The 21,190-nt window shown below is 40.4% G+C and overlaps 1 protein-coding gene across 1 annotated transcript in view; it reads right to left on the bottom strand.

Annotated features, from left to right (window-relative positions):
- LOC127510948 (diacylglycerol kinase iota-like) overlaps positions 1-21,190 on the bottom strand; it is a 25,398-nt gene extending 4,208 nt beyond the window's left edge. The window contains exon 1 of the mRNA XM_051891130.1: positions 20,557-21,190. Coding sequence (XP_051747090.1) covers positions 20,557-20,768 — 212 coding nt within the window. The 5' untranslated portion in view covers positions 20,769-21,190. The remainder of the gene's footprint in view (positions 1-20,556) is intronic.

Genomic DNA, 21,190 nt, shown 5'->3' with positions numbered 1-21,190 from the left:
CATTATTATAAAACCATCTATAGGCGCCATTTATACAAGCATTATACAACCTGATCTTCCTCCAAAAGGCTCAGTATTTAACATAGTAAACACAGTGCCATATGGCCGTCCCTTTTGAAGCGAAGGTTGAAAGTGACCCCACGCTCCGTGTATAATTTTATACACACTTATGACACAAGCAATAGAGTCAGGGGGTGAAAAGAACAACGGACGAGGAAATGGTGGTCCGTACACCTGACACCCTGCTGAAAGTTTCAAATCCTCATCTAAAATTATCCCGTTCAGAAAGAACACAAGCGAGAGTCTAGTTACGAGCTCTTTTGTAAAGCGAGCTGGGGCCACGGGATCACACACCTTTACCCTCCGAGCTAAAAATAGAGCCACTGTCGGATGACATGTGCGTTGAAAACATGCCACTGTGACAAAATGTGGTGAAGGCCAGAAACATGACAACAAATAGACATAAACAAATGTTATACACACATAGACAAGAACAAAAAACACAAACAAGATCTCTTTAACATCTCAGTTGCTTCTCCTATACACCAACATGCTAAAATGGAGACAAAATGAAGACTTAAGTTCTCAGATTTTTCTCCTGACAAAAAGTAAGGTAACACTTTGGGATGGGGAACACATTCACTATTAACTACGACTTTTGCCTCAATAAACTCTTAATTTACTGCTTATTAATAATTAGTAAGGTAGTTGTTGTAGCGTTTGAGTTTAGGTATGGGGTAGGATTAAGGGATGTAGAATATAGTCATGCAGAATAAGGCATTAATATGTGCTTTATAAGTACTAATAAACAGCCAATAAGCAACTAGTTAAAAGTGAGAATTGTTCCCCATACTAAAGGGTTACCAAAAGTAATTATCTAACATGTCTTCTTAGGGTTTTCAGAAGAGATCTCAAGGTCTTTCTCCTTAGACAAAGTTTTTATTAAAAGATTTATTTTTGGAATTTTTGCCTTTATTATGATAGGACAGTAAGCAGACAGGAAGCGAAGTGGGAGAGAGAGAGAGGAGGTTGGGATCAGGATAGGTCCTCAAGCTGGGACTCGAACTCGGGTCGCCCGAAGCGCAACGACGCTATATGTCGGCGCGCTGCTCACGAGGCTATCGGCGCCAACCTCCTTAGACAATGTTGACACTTCTCCAGAGCAACTTGTGAGCAACAAAATGTTCTTGTGGGATAGGATGACACATGCATCTGAAAAAAGGCCATTGTGACAAAATGCTGTGAAGGAAACATGCAATACATACATGCAATATGCAATACAGGGAGCTGAGTGAGAAGGCTTGCATTAGAAAGCAACGTGACTACTGAATTATTAGTGTCACATGCTTCAGGCACAGCAAGCAAGCATGTCTTTCTTGTGCCTGTGAATGAGTTAAATGTTGAATGGTCAAGATTGCACTAAACTTACATAGAGACGAGGTTGAAGAGGTTGAGACCTCCATATCCTCTTTCCCATTGCAGTCAGGTAAATGAGTAACGCATTTCTGTTTAATATTATTCCATGGCATTAAGCAAATCAATCAACGATGTCCACTGTTTAAAGACACCTTACATTAGGGTGTACAATCAGTCCTGGGTAAACAGTGTCATTTCGCGGACAGCAGAACATATCACTAGAAAGTAATCAACTGAGTGCATGGCACGCAGGCAGAATGGAACACAATTTGAGATAAAGGATACGCCACATGCCGACCAGAGCCGGTGGAAACAGACAGGAAGAGCAATCAGGGAGACTGCTATAATGGAATTAGTTCTACTAAAACGGGCTCTGACAGTGGTCTGGCTTCACCGGGAGATTTCAGATGGATGATGTGCATGTGTGTGACATTTGTCATCGGCCAGTATTAATTTGCCGTGCAAGCTCCTGTTTATCCAAGAGGCAGACATGAAGGGATGGACAGAGGGTTTACATGTGCAAACGCAGGGGATGTGTGTTCAATTTAGCGGCCACTGACTCTCCCTCCCTCCCACGACACCCTGCGGTAATATCATCCCTCCTGTGTAGTCATGGCAACAGTCCAACACACGCCACCGTTGGTGTATTTAAGTCTTAAATCTTGTTGTCAGCATCATAATCTCTGTCCCCACTCCCATTGTCTCGGCCAATTAGGTTTTGTAGTTGTGTGTGGGTTGAAAACTCCCTCCACGCTTTAAGTCAGGTGTCAACCCACGTACACAGCTATGATATCATCTCTCCGCGCCGCCCACTCTCGATCTCAGTGAGAAAAGAAGTAAAAGTGTGGAGTTCAGCTGCTGAAGTGATATACAGCAACACCTGGGCCAGATAGAGCGAAAAGGCACCACAAAGCTGTCACTAACCTGTAGCCCAGAAGCCTGTGGTACCAGGTCACCTTCCGCTTCCGCCCTTTCCCGCATACTCGGTTCTCCTCTACTGTCCTCTGGGCCCTGATCATCCTTCCATTTTGCCTTTTCAATCTGTTTCCTCCTTTCCTAACTACCGGTATGCTTCTCACCTCTTCTCCAGCAGCATGCGAAGTTGGGCAAGGCTCACTTCCACCGGTGCAAGGTAGGCTGACATCACTGTTACACATGGCTGCCTGCTAGAGCCCAAGCATGCCTAACACACCCAATCGTGCACCCTCCCGCTGCCAGTGTAGTGCTGAGATCATCAGGCCGTCAGATAGCTGAGACCTGACGGAGGACACCTGAGAACCGGGGGGCGTGTATGGGTGTCAGATCCTGTCCTGTCACCAGAGACAGACAAGAATCTCTCGCAATCATCATTGCCATCGTTACCCCCAGAGAACCAAACCACAAGGTCAGCCCCACGTCTAGCACTTTGAGCTATTTTAAGGACTATTATGTAACCCAAGATGACCTTCTGCAAGACAATCTATGGGCAACCTGTTACAAAGGGACACTTTATCCATGGATCTGTTAGTCTAAAGGAGTATTTGACTGGCTCTCTGCTCTGCCTAGACTGATTGAGTGACTCTACAGGATGTGACTTAATTTGGTGACCTCACACTTTGATGATGCAAAGCTTTTTGTGAGGAGTCTGATTACGTAAGGGCTAATAGTCATGGATCTATGTTGTTCAGTTAGTGCCTGGTGATGTATGCCAGCAAGTTCTTTCATGATTTGATTGTGAAAGAGTGAAAATGAATGAGCCTTGTCCATGTCTTTTCAACAAGTAACGTGAAGACAATGAACGATCTGGAAGCGATCTTCTGGAATTGCTTGCAGGAAGAGTCTCTGATCTTGACTCCTGAATCTCTTTTTTTCTCTCTCTACTTCTGCTTTGCTAAATCTCTCCTTGCAACTCTATAACTGGGTCAGTGTGCTCGCTGTGATTCTACCCGCCCGCGGGGCCCTGGCGAACATGCACTTGAAGGACAGCTTCTCTGAGCCTTAGCATTATCAGCTTCCTCAAGGCTACTGGCGCTCCACAACACAATCCTTCTTCCTCTCCTCATTTTCATCGGAGCAGGATGTCCTTGACTCAGACCTTTTTCTCATGCCTCCCTCTCGCTCCAGAGATTAAGATCTGAGACTCTGCACTGGGGGGATGAAGAAACGCAAGCAAGAGAAAGATGTGCCAAAGGTAATGAGTGTAACAAAATCAACGTGTACGCAGAGCTCCCGCGAGACCCCAAGACTGAGAGGAATCTTGGGCAGATCGGTGATTAGTGCTAATTCAATCTTCGTGCTTTTATCTGAAGCCAGCAGTGTCCTGATAAGAACGTGATGAACAGAACAACACAAGAATGTATCAAGAGGCAATACAGAATGTTCTAGATAAGAACATCACACATTAACAGCACTTCATTTTTAGGACACGTCTTGTTATCAGTTTATCAAATTAACAGTACGCAGGTTTCCCACAAGTCTTCTTATACATGTGTGTCAGATTTGGGACATTCCATACATTACATAGCCATACAAGCATCAGGAATCCCTCTGGGGATAACTTCTTTCTTGTTGTGTTCAAAGCAGCAACTGTGCACAGCAGTCCCAACAGTGGGAACCAGTAACCAGAAGGCTGCTGGTTTGAACACAACAAGAAACAAATTATCACCATTGTGCTCTTGAGGACTTTGTCCTTGCAATAGTGTACTGCTAGTCACTCTGGATAAAAGCGTCTACTAATTCCGGGTTTCCCAAGCTTTTTTGAACCAAGCACTCCTACTATGACTCCAAAGGTTTTCAGACCCTGTGGTAAATGAATGCTTACTTATAAGGTCTTCCAGAGCCATCAATTGTTGCTGTACAATATACGCATGTTCCTCAAAATGTTTTCAGAGAAACATGCTGATTCCAGCATCATACCTGCTGCAAGTCAGGAGAGAAATAAATATTTTCTACAAATGCTTTGCATGCTTACTCTATCCCAAGGCAAGGATGCAGTTTCTAAACTACTGCATTTACGCTAATGTTTCCTGAATAAATGTGTGGTCAGGGTATTAGTCATTCAGTTTGTATGTGTTGGGGCCGAATTCCCTCAGGTCAGGGTCTTTTTGTATGTGTGTGTCTGTGATGTTGTTGTTGTGACTATGTGTTCATGTGTGTGCCGGATGGAGACACATTTTTCTCATTTGCCCCTGAGCTCTGTCACTGCAGCCTGACACACACCTACTGACAATGGCAGGAAAACTACACACAAACACACACACACACACAAGCAAACTCAGCACATACATCACACTTGTGACCGGATCATGGGGAAGAAATAGAAGTGGTAGGTGGACGTATCCGTGGGCAGATCCAATCATAAACGGGTGTTTCTTCACCTATGGACACTTTTGGCCTGGTGGACCAAAAGTGAATAAATAAACTCTTGTAAACACTTTTCACACTCTCACTAGTTTATCTACTAACAAATTTCCAAAACTGCATATACACACACATTTCAAATTATAATATATATATTATTATGTGGTGGAAAGGACACTGTAAGAGTTTTAAATAAAATGGCCAACTTTGTTTTCTTTTTAATGTTAGCATTTAATGTATTCTAAATACATTTTTCGTCTTTACAGGATTCATATCTCCTCTCAAGCTCTTCACTGAGGCTGTCTCCTACAATAATAGCAAGATCAGATGGCACTGGAATCTGCACTGGGTATTTCACATGACATTTTCGCACATACAGAACAAACTTTACTGCTATCCTTCTCGGGATGTCGTGTTCGCTCTTGATAACCCAGATAACATCTGCGGTGGAGCTGGTGACGGAAGAGCTCAACAAGCCTGATTCACTGACAGATAAATGGTCTTCACATCTTCAGTGATTTCAGCTAAATAAACTTTGCGCCTTCTGATAACAACGTAGGAAATGCATGATAAAAAAAACTGCATGATGCTGCATGATACTGTTCACTGACAGCATGTGTTTGCTCAAACTATTTGAATGACAACTACACATACATGCGCAGATACAATCTAAGAATGTTAATGCATGTGTGTACTAGTGCTACTCATGGAACGAGTAGCTTTCTAGTGTTTAAAATCTTTAAATGCATTTGTTTTCTAATGCATTCATTGTGTAGTTCCATATTCGTTTACGGTGTTTCAATAAATGTTTGTAGGGCATCAACATGCATTGAGAGTATTGTGTATAAAATGTGTAACAGAACTCCCATCCTGCTGGTACAGCGGTCAGACAGGAAGCCTGGGCTTTTCCCGCTTGAACTCCCCAAACAACAGTGCTCAGATATTTATATCCATCACCTCCCAGCCTCACGCTGCGACACACACATTCCCTCCACAGTCCACTAATGACTGTCATCCCTTACATGTCATTCTGTCCGTCCTGTCTGAGCTCTGCCTTCCCTCATGAGAGTGTTTTCATGTCCTTTCCTCATAGTGATGTGATAGTCTGTTCCTCAATCTTTCTCTCGGTACCTCTTTCCTTCCTCTACAGAGAGGTATAAATATATAGGGCATGTTTTCAAAGAGCAGACATGAACAACCTTCTACAGTCTCTCTTTATCTTTCTCAACATCATCTCAGGTCTACAGTAGGGATGATCGATCATGAAAATGATGATCGCTGTGACTTTAAAAAATCTATACATTTTTTCTGATTGGTCATTGCGGAATTTTGTGCGGTACCTGAGGTCTGATTGGTTACCGTTAGGACAGCATGCCGTCCAGACCGGCGAAATAAAGTGACAGAAAGTGCACAGTGATGACTGGAAAGTACAGTAAAGTGCAAGATGGGCAGTGCCAATCTGCCATACATAACATTATAATGAGAACACTATAGAATGTTGTGCTTCCTTTGTGCTATAGGCCCTTTTTACACCTGGTATTACAGATGTGTTTTGGTTTATCGGATCACAAGTGGACCGTGGACGACACTAAATACAGGTGTAAATGGGGTCTAAAACGTTTTGAGCTTGTCCACTTCCAGAGGCAGTCGAAAACGCATTCAACCGGATTGCATTTATAGTGTTGGGCATTTGGTCGAATGTGTTCGAACAGCCACTAAAGACCGCCTACTGACTTAACACGTAAACTTTATGGGAAGCGCACTACCAGACGAGATTTAAACTTTGTTGGCTGAAGACCCAAGTTTAGTTTGAAGATGAAAATCATTCCATGCACATTCCATGTTCTCTTACCATTCCTGATTTCTAACACACATTCACAACGTTCAGCCGGTCTTGTGGCTGTCAGAGCAGAAACGAAAGCTAATGCTCTCTGTGTTTTTCCGTCATTTCCGTCCTCGTTCATATGTAAATTGTGTGAGCTTATTTCATACATTAGATCAAAAGATCTGAAAAAGCCCATATATTTACTAGGGGTGTAACAGTTCAAATTACTCACGGTTCGGTTTTTATCATGGTATTTGTCACGATTTCAGTACGGTTCGGTATGTGCTATGTTCAAGGACTACTGTCAAATAAAAATAAAGAAAATAAGATCAAATAAACTACAAGCAACAGCACAAATAAATACAACAGAGCAAAGATACAAATAAAATAAACAGTGCTTTTTAGGTTATTAAGGGATCTAACAATAGCTTTCATGTATAGAAACTGAATAAATTAATCAAATGTAAAATAACATTGCATATAATCTTCACTGTATAAATTAAATAAAGAGTAATCAACATTAAAGTTACAAAAGCTATTCAGTCAAGAGCAGTGAGTGATTTCCTTGTCTTTTGTTGTTTGATTAACATTAAAAACACAGACAGCAGGAATATTAGGCTGCTGTCACTTTAAGACATGCTGATACTGATACACATGCATTGTCGTTCTTGACTGTTTACGTTCACTTGAGACATAACCAACCTACTATGTTTGCTATGATACTCGCCAAGACGAGCATTTTGAAACAGTTTTTGTGGTAATTTGTCCGTCCAGGCGCAAGACTTGAAAGAGAACTCAATATTTGCTCAATGTCTGAGACGTGGCTTTCCGTGTGCGTGTTTTGGATGAGTGCACACACAAATCTTAATACGGATCTTAATACCAGGTGTAAACAGGGGCATAGTTGCCCATGTTTCAATGCATTGTTAATGGAAGAGTGCGTCCACAACGGAAGTTACACAATCTGGTTAGCACATAACATTTTCACATGCATTTTCACATCCTTTTGTGCATATACAAGACTACAGCCTCTCACCTTCCTCCTTAACTCTCACTTTATCTATGCCTTTTCTTTCTCTTTCCTTCCCTTTCTTTCCCTACCCTTCTCCCTTTCCTCCTCGTCAGGGTCAAACTTCAGTTTCTCCCGGCAGACCAGCTGCTGTGGGCCACATGCACCTCGTCCTTCACCACATGAAGGAGCACAGACACTCTCCCCCTCCATCCCTCTGTCCTACATTCATCTCCCTCCCCCTCATCTTTTCCCCACTCGTCTCTTTCACAGTCTGATTAGCTCACAATTTAGCTTCAAGTATTTTTTAAGAATCTTTGGATATTTCTACTGGAAAACAAGACAAAAATACTGATTAAGGGACTGATTTTTTTTTTGCAGTGCAGCGGGTGCAGGGGCCGTGGGTGGTTTGGCTTTGGCGAGTGCCGTTCGCGCGGATCCAAGTGCTCATGGGTAATCGCCTCTCGCTCTATTCATTTCAGTCTCTCCTGCTTTCTGACACTTTCTCCTGTTAAAGATCCTCATGCGTAGCGACACCAGCTTCCTGCCACACATTTTATGATCACTGAAAGACTCAAGCGGGGAAAAGAAAAAGGTGAATCTTTAAAAAAAGAACTGAATTCAGACACTCAATTGACAGAAGATATAAAAGTGAAATAGATTTTTACATTTTCTAAAGAAAATATTAAGTGGTGCTTCATTGTGCAAAACTAGACAACACTATGCTATAGGTGTTGTCCAATTTCCAACTTTGATACATACCTTAAAAAAACTACATTTACAAAAAAAAGACAAGTAAACAGTCAGTAATAAAATAAGAACAAATAAACAAATTGTAAATGATAGCACAAATAAATATAACAGAATAAAGAGGAAAATGAAATAAACATGGCTTTAAGTTTTTCAGGTGGGTCTAACAGTAGTATTCAGGTAAGAAATACTACAGAAATTAAAGTGATCAAATGTAAAATAACACTGGATAGTTTTCATTGTAAATACAGATTAATGCTTACAATTAAAGTTACAAAAGTTATTCAGTCAAGAGCAGCGAGTGATTTTCTCTTTGTCTTTTGCAGCAGGTTTATTAGGCTGCTGTCACTTTAAGAGCTTATGCATGAATCCAATATACTGTAACACAACATGCGTTTTCTCTCATCTGGACATTTTGACAAAATGTTGTATGTATATGACATTTTAAGCGCAATAAGCCATGAAAAAGAAGTCAATTTGGTACTCGCGAGCTGTTTGAGAAGCGGCAATACAAGCACTATTCAACCGCGAATGAACATGTTTTTGAAGCGTTGATCATTGTAGCTAATCACAGACATATCTGTTGAGCGCGTGAACACAATGGCCGCTCGACAGTGCTCAAAATGCTAGGGGGAAACCACATTTTTAAAATTTCAGTACCAACTTGGTACCAAAGACAGTAATTTTGACAACACTAGTATCGATATATATCGAAATATCGATATTTTTGACAACACTATGAAATACTATTTATTGCATCGCTATGATGTTCTGATTGTTTTATATCTTGTTGCTACGTGGTTGCTAGGGTGTTCTGGGTAGCTATACTGGTTCAGTCAAACAAAGGCACCCACAAGTCACTATGATATTCTCCTCTCTTGATATGGCTCGGGTCTCTCCTTCAATGTAAGTCAAATATTGTAAGCATGATCAGTTAGGAAAGTTACAGCACACTCAATAAGCGGCACAATTTCAGGTATCATTCTTGTCTGTTGCACAAACAGTGTAACAAATGTCTAATACTTATGGTTGGAAGCTTGTTCAAATCACATTAGAGCAAAAGCAATAGCGATTGTCTTAGCAAACAGTGCAAATAATTTCTACAGATGAATGGATTCATTATACTTTATATAATGTGGACAGCAGCTCTTTATTAAATGCTGTAAATAACACTGTTTTTTTCCTCTGATGCTGACATTTATTGCAGACAAAATAATGCTCATGGTTAGCTCTTGCATGTAAAATGTGTTGTTTCAATTGCTTTGCGGCGCAACAGAAACAGCTGTGACACATTTCCCGGTGTTTTGAGGGAGAGGTCCAGACCCCCTGCAGTTTCTGTGTCCTTCCCTTGACTGTCTGTGACCTGACAAACACACATACACACACATTCAAGTCTGCCTTTTGGCCAACAACAATCACAGGAAACCAGTCAGTTCGGCCCCTCAGAGTTTAGTAAAAACACCACATACAGTATGGCTGAGCAACATTATTTAATAATTAAACATACAAACTCAAGTTTTACAGGAGGTGGGTGAACCGGGTCTGTACGGCATGCGATGTTCTTTCACGTTATAGATATATGTTAACGTAACAATACCGCGTCGTGCGCTCTCTGTGGCTCCGCGAGTGGGAGCGTGTGGGATCGGACTGTATAATTACATATAACTGTGACGGTGATGCTTTTGTGTGAGTGAGAGAGATTAAGAGCATCACTGGCAGAGTATGTGGGAGTGTTGGAGCCCACTCCTGCCTGTACATAAACCTCCTCTAGCTCTTTCTTCTCTCTGTTCTCCTCCTCTGGCTGCTGACACCTCCATAATTAACCTCAGCGTTTGGCGCAGGGTGCGGGGGAGGCATCGGAAGCACGCATCTCTCCCCTGGATCTGACCCATCCATCTGCTGAAAATAGCCCCGCCATCAAGAGCAAAGTTCAGGGTTGAGATGGACTCCGGTGGACTGCACACCTACAGAAACTGCTTGGGTTGGAATATGAGTCCCAAAAGTCCACTTTATACTAACCTCTCCAGAAGAACAGGAATAGTCACTATAATTTTTAAACGACGATGTTCACACAGCCAGACTTGTTTTGACTATCCAATAAAGTCTGTTCTACTTTGCAGATTATTCTGGACGAGAGCTCACTTAGAAAGGAAGCGAACGAGGACTAACAGGTAAAATGATCAATCACAATTTGGTCATTCCGTGTCAACTCAACCAGTTATTCTTGGAGCCATATTGAGATTCCAATATCTCTGGAAATAAACCATATAGGGCCTTGAAAATTCAGACACAAAAAGAAAAGTTTGTTAAGAACCAAAATCTAAAAGGATATTAAGATATCTTTAATACTTTTAAAGACTTTTTAATACTGTAAAAAGTTACAGGTAAGCAAACTTTGGGGGGAAAAACTTGAAAACTGCTTTTCCCCCATTTTTAAACTGTCACCATTGGCATATAATGCAACTAAGATTTCTAAAGTCAACAGATTTCTTTAACAGATCTTCCAATCTCTGTGTAAAAATAAAATAATGATGCTGCCATCTTTCTCAAGTCATTTTTACCCCCCTGTAATTTGGCTCCAAATCTCAGGTGAAAACTGTCATTGTCATCTCTACAAAATAGTGGATTACTCAATAAATATTCATCCATGAAATTTAATATTTCACCTTTCATCACTATTTATGTTTGTCTTTCTTCAGAAAAAAATATGAACAAAATCAAAAATTTGAGCCAGGGAAGTTTTTTGGTTGATTTGTAATGTTGACATGCATTCTCTGTAAAGCTGCTTTGAAACGATATGTATTGTGAAAAGTGCTATACAAATAAAATAAATGTAATGTGAATTGAATTGAAAAATTGAATTTGACATGTTAAATTTAAAGAATGGGAGGTTGAATTTAAATTTTGAATTGAAATATGGAATTCAAAGACGCAACTTTTCCCGAAAGGGCTTTTATTGTGCAAACTGTCTTAACAGCTAAAGCTCAGCACGATAAATTTAGCACCAAAGCGAAATCTATAAAAACAAAATAGTAGACGAATATTCGTCAGTTGTGGACGATTAGTCAACCATCATGATTCATCTCTATTCTATGGTTGGATGGATGTCATAAACCACAATTTTGAATTGAAAATTAACCCTTCGACATTCTAAACCACATGAAATGTAAATAAACCTCTCATTCATGGCAAAAACACATCCATGACCTGCAGTTTTCTTTCAGACAATATGTAGTTGTTATCTGTGACCTGTGCCACTTAAATACGCCAATCCCTACGTGTCCCAAAAAGCCAGTCTCTGAACACAGAGCAATGGTGGCAGATGGCTCTCCTGCTAATGATCAGGTAAACGCTGTGTTGTGTGCTGAAAACAGCAATCTGAATGCAACACTAATGTGTGTCAGGACCCTGGATCCTCCATTAGTGCACTAAAAGCGGGGCCGGATCTCCTCGGTTCCACCTCTCGGAGGGCAGTGTATTGAGGGCTTCAGGAACATGAAGGGCCTCCTGGTTTTTCTTTTCCACCTGAGGTCCTTGCTGCCTAATTGAATTAATCATTTGCTAAATGAGGCCCGTGCTGCCATAACCCTGTGCTATCAGTGCATAAAGGGCTGAACCCACACACACACACACACACGCAACCTCCCAGACCACAGCTGGAGAGAGATATACGGCGAGCTATTATTAGCGAGCAGAGCGCATTACACAGAGAAAAAGACCAGGAGAGAGGCAGAATGAGCTAATTGTGTTGAAAAGATAATGTGTGCAGAGAGTGAATGCAAATGAGCTGCACGTGCAGCCGCAATATTTACAACCTTTCCCAGGCATGGGAAACAGATGATAAACTCGCTTCAGGTCTCTATCACTGACCTCTGCGTCTTTTCATTTATTGTTTCCATTAGTGGCAGGACTGCATTGCGATATTTTCACTTGAGAGCAACAAAAAAAAGAAAAACTGAAATTAATAATTCACTGGATTAGCTTGTTTTCAGGTTTATTTATTAAAAAATAAAAGTTTAAAATATAAAATGAAGTTGTGATTGTATGGAATAAGGTTGCAATTATGAGAAATAAAGTCCTGACCTACCCTCACTCATGAACAAGACACAGAGGTACTTAAAGGGATAGTTCACCCAAAAATGAAAATTCTGCCTCACCCTCATGTCGTTCCAAAACCGTAAGACTTTCGTTCATCCTCGAAACACAAATGAAGATATTTTAATGAAATCTGAGAGATTTCTGTCCCTCCATTGACATTTAAGCAACTTTGATGCTTCAAAAAGTTCATAAAGAGATCGTAAAACTAATCCATATGAATTGAGCGGTTTAGTCCAAATTTTCTGAAGAGACTCGCTTTATATGAGCATGGATGGATGGAACGATGGACGGACGGATGGATGGATGGATAGACGGAATAGTGAGATACAAAGTAACATGTTATGAGATATAAAGTTGGAATTGTGAGAAAAAATTATTTATAAGTTTTCCTTTATAAATTTATAACTTTTTCCTTCTGAGGCAGAAATAGGCTTCCATAAAAAATGGCTTTTTTTTTTAAATATCATGGAAAAGCAACTATTGTGATATATTCACAACCACTGAAAAGTTTCAAAAAGAGTCTCTTATGCTCACCAAGGCTGCATTAATCTGATTAAAAATTTAGTTATACTGCGAAATATTATTACAAATTAAAATACCTGTTTTCTATGTGAATATATTTTAAAATGTAATTTATTCCTGTGATGCAAAGCTGAATTTTCAGCATCATTACTCCAGTCTTCAGTGTCACATGATCCTTCAGAAATCATTCTAATATGCTGATTTGCTGCTCAAGAAATATTTATTATTATCAATGCAGCTGAAAACAGTTGTGCTGCTTAATATTTTTGTGATTCTTCTCGCCTACTTTATATCAAAAAGACTAAACGAGGATAGCTAGTACCTGGTGGGCATTTCCATTCACCTAGAAGCAAACACAAGTGGATGAAATCCTCTAATGTGCCATTAACATGAATGAATACAAGCGGTTGGGCACAAAGCCGTACTTCACTTCATCAGGTAGGATTACACACCAATATTATTGCTCTAGCAATCAGTGAAATTACTCGGCGTCAGGATTCAGATCATGAATAAAACTCACATCATTTGAAAAAAAAAAAAAAAAAAATCTACCCAGTAATCCCAGTACAGCCTGTATATAAGCAGCAGCATGCACTATGTGCTTTCTACTCCATTTAACACATTTACCATGTTTACATTCATTATTCAGAATTCTAGATTTTCCACCAAAATCAGCACAGAAAATGCAAATGCACTGAAACTTGTGTCTAAGAGAAACTAGCATGATGGGTGCTTAAAGCCAGTCCATACGGCAAAATCACGCCTACAACCGACTACATGTTTCATTCTCTCGTTTGACGCCCCACCAAAACACACTCACGGTAGCGGCCGTAGCAGGTTTTATGAAAGACCAGCAAGCCTGTTTGAGCCGTCAGAGTGAATTAGAGCGGGTGAATGGCACACGCGGCGAGACAGTGTTAACTCCCTGTTGAGGCGGGGGGAGACGAATGAAGAGACGGAGGCGGAGATGAAGTCTCTCACACCTCCAATGTGGTGGCTGTCTGCAGGTGCTCCTCTGCCAGAACTACAGGTGCAGGACAGAGTCACCGCAGAGGAACGACAGGAGACAGCAGAGGGAAGTAGGGAAATGAAATTGCTTGTATTACTTCAGATGTTAAAATGCATTCTCAAAAGTAGAACTAAGAGTTAGAAACAAGCACTTTGATGTACTACATTCGTTTGTGGGCAGGATATGTAGTAACACAGACACTTATTTCATCATCTGGCTCTTATTTAGTGTTGCTGTTGAAAAAGGTCTGCAAAGTTACAAAGCACACTACAAAGTCACTCCAGCAGGAGTTATTCTCTATATGTCAGTGTTTCTGAATGCCTTGAGTTTTCTTCCGGGAATGAACACGTCACAATATTCATCAGTTAAACAATTCCCGCCCAAGGCATATGCAAAATAAAGGGGTGGGGCCTGGTTGAGTTAGTTAGAGGTGTGTTGAAACTCTATAGGTTGAACAATCACAACACACTGGTCCAACTGACAAATCAGAGCCCATTGCGCTTTTCGGAAAGAGGGAGACAGGAGCTAAATAGAGCGTTACTGACAGATTGGGATGAGAGGTGCTGCAACAATGTCAAATATGTGAAAAAAATGAGGCATTGAACACCTATTTTAGCAGACCCCAAAAAACTAAATCAAGACTTTGAAAAAGGGTATAAAAAAGGGTCCCCTTTAAAGGGATAGTTCATCCAAAAATGAAAATTATCCCATGATTTACTCGCACTCAAGTCATCCTAGGTGTATATGACTATCTTCTTTCAGACAAACACAATCTGAGATATATTTAAAAATATCCTGGCTCTACTAAGCATTATAATGGTAGTGAACAGGGGGCGTGTTTTGAAGCCCAAAATAAATGCATCCTTCCATCATAAATATAATCCATACGGCTCCAGGGGGTTAATAAAGACCTTCTGAAGTGAAGCGATGGGTTTTTGTAAAAAAAATATCCATATTTAAAACTTTATGAAGTAAAATAACTAGTTTCTGCCAGATGACCATATGCATACTGCGTAAGAGTAACCCATGACGCGATGTTTGACGTAGAATAGGAGTATCGTAAAAAACCCATTGCTTCGTTTCAGACGGACTTAATTAACCCCCTGGAGGCATTAATTTTTATGATGTATGGACGCATTTTTTTGGGCTTCAAAATCTCGCCCCCCGTTCACTACCATTATAATGTTTAGGAGAGCCAGGATATTTTTAAATATATCTCTGATTGTGTTCGTCTGAAAGAAAATAGACATATACACCTAAGATGGCTTGAGGGTGAATAAATCATGGGATACTTATCATTTTTGGGTGAACTAACCCTTTAAATTAAGTGGAAACGCAGCCCGGGCCTACAACAAGACAAAAGCCTGGGGCTAAATTTCTGCTTCGACCCCTTATGAGGCGCAGCTCAGCAGCAAACTCATCTGTGTGATGCTTCACTGAACAGAACAGCCTAGGAAAATCCTCTTACACTCATATACCTAATAAGGAAAAGCTTCAAAACTCCAATCCTTTAATGCATCTCCTCAGACTGCAAAACAAACCCCCGCCACAGCGTAAAAAAAAAAGACTGGCTTTATCGGCGTTAAGCCGGCCGGTCTGCACACAGCCATCTTCAGGAGAGATTATGACCATTTATGTAAAATCCTTATTCGTGTCTGCCATCAGGATCTACTGCGTGCTCCCTGGTTTTGCGTTCAGCGTGCAGGAAACGAGACGAGTACCTAGACGCTGCCCTCTTTTACGCACATAGCATACCTTTGCATGATTTAACACGTCAGCTGGACGTCGGCCAATGAAGCGCAACTTACAAAAGAACAGCAGGTCTAAAAAAGGTACATTAGTCATGGATGGAACGACTATTCGAACACCTCCTTCTTGATTTCAGCCTACGTACAGTATTTACACACAATTCCACTAACGCATCCACATTTACAGTAGGTGTGCCGGCCATTTCGCACTCTGATTCAATGCCAACTAGAAATGAGAATAATAAAAAAATAACACAGCACAGTAAAGTAACTGTGAAGGGTACGTCCTAATTGGGTGCAGTGTCTACACAGCTGATTTCAGCCAAACACATAAAGCAAAGTGCCAAAAAGGAGGAGGACTGGCACAACTTGACAGATGACTAAATGCACCAGGGCTCTTATTAAAGTTTCCCTGATAAAACACAACACTTGTAAGCGATCAAATATTAAACCCATTCCCATCTATTTTGCAGCGTCGCTGGCAGCACAATGCATCACTTCCTGGTAATATGCTTCCTCATTGTGATGACTGAATGTTCTGGATTTAAAATGCAGACAACATGTTCAAATGAACAAATTGACCCTATTTACTAGTGTAATTATGCATGATTGCACGTTATTACGAAGAAGTTTCTAATCCGCCATCAAAATGTAATTTGTTCTGATCCTAAAACAACTTTCCTGTTCTGATGACATCACCAATCCCTCTTACTTTACAGCACCGACCCTCCAACCACCTGCCATATAGAGACCATCCCACAATTAAATTAATATCACTTTTTTTCCCCTCATTGAATACACGTCTTCACACATTACACATGTAAAATATTTCCGTCCACACTAGTTTAAATCAGATTTAATTGGTCATTTAGCAATGTAAGTTAACGGAGTAACCGTCCACCATTTGAAGAAGCTCAACAAACAAGTTTTTTGCACTCTCTGATAATGAGCAGACCGCAATAAATATGCATGTTTAACTTTTCAGCAGCCTGGCAGAGTGAAAATGTGTCAAGCATGTATAAATCTACAATCGGGGCTGTGATAGGACACTTAAAAATGCATGAGTTCTTTTTATGTTCCACTGTCTGCTGCTGCAATCCTAGAGCGTTTTTCATTTACACCGCGAGAGAGAGCGGACACAAGAGCCTCTTTATAAGCTGAACATGATTCACTAGATAACAAAAAACTGATATAAGTGCTTTATTTGAGGAGAGTATGAAGAAGAACACTGAGGCTCTGTTCCAAAACCTACCTAGGCAGCATTTTAAGACATCAGATACGCTTCAAACGTGAAGCCTGTTCCAAAAGGCAGCAGCATGTTTAATATGCTGATTATGCTGTCTACTGAGATAAGAGTCAATATTAAATGGGGTAATTAAATGAAACAGATCATGTAAAAATGCATCATCTTTTATTGGAAAATGAAACAACATTTTATCACACTTAGATAATCGCCTTAATCTTTTAAACAATTGAGAAGATAGTGAGTTCTCAGTTCATCTATTGCCAAAATTATGAAAGAATTGCAAAGTCATAAAAATGTCTGTCAAAATAATAACATACAACACATGTTGAACAATGTTCACGAACCTAATGGAGTTTTTCAATTGGAGTGGCATTTATTCCCTTTAGCATGCAGTGTGAAGTATTTCACTCAGTTCCCTGATCATTCCGATTCAATTTCAGTGAGTGAAGAACAAATTTATACTTGTGTGTGTTATGTATTATGTACGTTATCGTCTCTGACAGACAGCATGTTGAAGCCGCTCAGGCGGCCATTTTCTCCCTCTTCTTGGAAAGCGATGACGTAGTCAAAACATTCGGTAGTTTGGGTTTTCAAGGAAATGTGTGACTCGCTTGACCTCTGCTTCTTGTTAATACTACTGTGTATAGTGCATGTTATTTTTTGACAGACATCAATGTAGTGACATTCAAATTATGCGGATTTGAAAACAGATAAGGTAATAATTATTATTTAATTCTTAGTCAGCAAGTATTTAGTGAAGTGATTGATGCTCATGAGTGTGTTATGTCAGTGTTTTTAGTTCTAATATTTCAACCGACAGCCAGGTTCAGCTTTTGATGGACATGATAACGTATGTGAGGGGTGAACTACGTTTGATTTTTGGGTAATTATAAAACGTGCTGGAGATGCTCAAAATGCTTTTTGCGTAGTTCATTATACATTATAACTTTTACTGAATGAAATGTATTTCTTGGCTTAAATAAATTACATGTTACTGACATGTTTGGCTAGTCAAAAATGTTATATTCAGCTGACTCAAATTTGTAGATTTTAAATTTTTTTTTTACCAGAAAAGGAGTGGTTTTGATGCACAAAGTTGTTGTTTTTTCATTGTTTCTTATAACAAAAATATTTTTCTTAAACCCATGAATAAATATAAATAAAAGCGAAAAAAAAATCACTTTTTTAAACCATTATTACCCCTTAGCAGATTTTGACTCCTATTCAAATTTATATAAAGAGCTTGGCAATAATATTCTTACATTTTGTGAACAAATAATCAAGCAGTTGAGATTTGTTATAAAGTCATTTGCTATAAAATCAAATGAAATCACACTGAGATCAATCGTGAGTTGAGTTTCCCATGTATTTCATGTGAGGAACGCTATTTGTGGGATGCAAAGTTGCTGTCCATATAGAGCGCTGCAAGGATCCATTACAGTTAGGATGTTGCATGTAGACAGTAAACCAAAAGACAGCTCACTAGGTTTTGGAACAGTGCCTGTTTGTGTCTTTGGCAACTTCAAAGCTTCCATTTTTAGAGCCTTTGCTTAAAAAAGCTGAACAAGACACTTTTATCTAAGACAAATCACATTTTAGGCCACATTGGCTTGTGTTTGTTTGTTTTACTGATGGTGTGGTTGAGTTTCATGGGACTAGTTGACGTCTTATCTGAATTGGAGATGGATATAGATTGCTCCTACAAAAGAAAGGACAACTTTGATCATTCCTTCAGAGACTGGCCTTAATTGTGAGCGGAGGATTGATCTGCTCGGAGGAGGCTGACCTTAAGACTCTGAAGGAGCAGTGAGGGTAGCAGTGACCTCCACTCCTCCACTGACAGGTGGAAAACGGAGGAGGGGGAGGTCAAATCAGGGGTCCCTGAGAAGAAACGAACAGGCAAGTTTTCTCATGTCTCTGCTTGATTCACGTCAGTTACAGCCCTTTGGGTATCAAAAGGTATCAGGTACATTACAAAGTGATAATGATGAGGCTGAACAGCTAATGTTTCAGCATGAAATCAGTGTTGTCGATACGTCTCAATCCACTGTTCTGGAATGACCAATCATGTCCAACATGACCAATGCATCCAAAAAAAGGATTCGATTTAGATGTTTTCAACAGCTTTACAAGGTCTACACAAGAGAAGCACCATTGCACAAGCAAAACTAACTGATTAATTCCAACAAGAGGGCTTTATGATGCACTAGATACTGTTATGCACTGGAATTGAAAACCATTCAGTGCCGAAATGACCTTTAAAGGGTTTGTTCATCCAAAAATGAAAAAATAAAACTGTCATCAATTACTCACCCTCATATCGTTCCACACGTAAGACCTGCGTTCATCTTCGAAACACACATGAAGATTTTTTAAAATGAATTCTGAGAGATTTCTGTCCCTGCATTGACAAGCCATGCAACTACCAATTTGTTGCTTCAAAGAGTTCATAAAAGAGATTGTGAAACAGGTATAGGTTTAATTTAGTCTTTTATTCACATATAAACATTGATCAGCGAACATAAACGGAAGCTCAACCGTACTTGCTTGGTGCGTGAGAACAAACCTCATTGGTTCTTGTAGAAGCTCAAACGTGATTCGTAACACGAGAATGAACCTTATTGGTTCTCGCATGTCAAGCAAACATGCTTGAGCTACCACAACTGATGTGTGTGTTGATGAATGTTTATATGTGAATAAAAGCCTAAATTAAATAAGTTCATCATATAAGCGATCGAGTCTCTTCAGAAAATTTGGACTAAACTGCTGGATTCATTTAGATTCGTTTTACGATCTCTTTATGAACTTTTTGAAGCGTTAAAGCGTCAGTTGCGTAGCTGTCAATGGAGGGATAAAAATCTCTCAGATTTCATTAAAATATCTTCATTTGTGTTCCGAAGATGAACGAAATTCTTACGGGTTTAGAACAACACGATGGTGAGTAACTGATGGCAGAATTTTCATTTTTGGGTGAACTAACCCTTTAATAAAGCAAAGCGTGCCGTTTCTGCCCCTGACATTGGGGAATCTGTCTCTCTACCGCGGCGGATGTCTAATGCATCACCAGACAGCTATGCATTGCTCTGTTCGTGTCATTTTTATTGTCTATACTGGTCAAATGTCAATTAAATAATTCAATACAAGTGCCTGTCTGATTGCCTAAGGGTTTCACGTGCAAGAGGAAAACACAATTTAATCCTGCTAGCAAATCAATAGCGGGCCAAACGATAAAATACATCATGCACATGATGTTGTGCAACAAAACGTTTTCCACATAATGCAATTCATTTACCAACACTAACCCTAATGCACGTACTGTTCTAATACTAATAAACGAAATCTTCAGTGGTTTTCCTTTTACAGAGACATCCAAGCACAAACCACGATGTATATTTATTATTATTTTCTGTTATTTAGTTGGCTGGGTGTTGCTTTGCACAACAAATGGGGTTTGCATTGTTAAACACAAGGAGTAACGCACAACACAAGCAAACCATCTGACATGTTTTACCGCTCCATATGGTGGAGAATTACATGCACAAATATGCAGTGCTGTACACAAACGCGTAAGGATGAATTAAACTGCATATTTACCTATACGAGATCTGTTTCCTGAACGCCAGACCTTTGAGTTTCTCCTCCAGCGAGTCTTCCATGTCGGCAAAGCTGCTCAGGCTGTCGCTGCCGCCCATCGCCGCGTTTCTCCCGCAGCCGCGTTTCTGATCGTCCGCTGATTCCCCACCGGCAGCTCCTCTGCTGCTGCGCTCCGCCTGAGACGCGCGTATGTCGGGCAGGGGGTCCATCATGCTCCGGTCGGCACTGAGTGGACCCCCTCTCTCTCCTCCGGAGCTTAAAATTCCTTCCAAATGTGTCCTCCGATGTCCCTCATGGGATGAATAAAATCTATCTATCTATCTATCTATCTATCTATCTATCGATAGATTTACTCACGCGCACGCACGACTCTATCCAACGGAACTACAACAACAGCTGCATCCATCCGCGAGGACATTCTGGGATTTGCCTCCTCATCCTCCACGCGCAGCAGCAGCATCAGGCATTAAAACTAGGGCAGAGGGTCTCCGACTGGACACACTCAGGCGCGCACACGCGTGTAAATGCGTGGTGATCTCTGACGTGTTCACTGTGACTGTGATAGAGTTTGAGAGCCCGACTGACAGAGACGAGACGCAGAAGCTGTGTTTACACGAGGGTTTAAACCGGACCT

The sequence above is a fragment of the Ctenopharyngodon idella genome, chromosome 4 (assembly GCF_019924925.1).
Source record: "Ctenopharyngodon idella isolate HZGC_01 chromosome 4, HZGC01, whole genome shotgun sequence".
Lineage (NCBI taxonomy): Eukaryota > Metazoa > Chordata > Actinopteri > Cypriniformes > Xenocyprididae > Ctenopharyngodon > Ctenopharyngodon idella.
The sequence above is the reverse complement of the archived record's forward strand: the minus strand, read 5'-3'. Positions and strand labels throughout refer to the sequence as shown.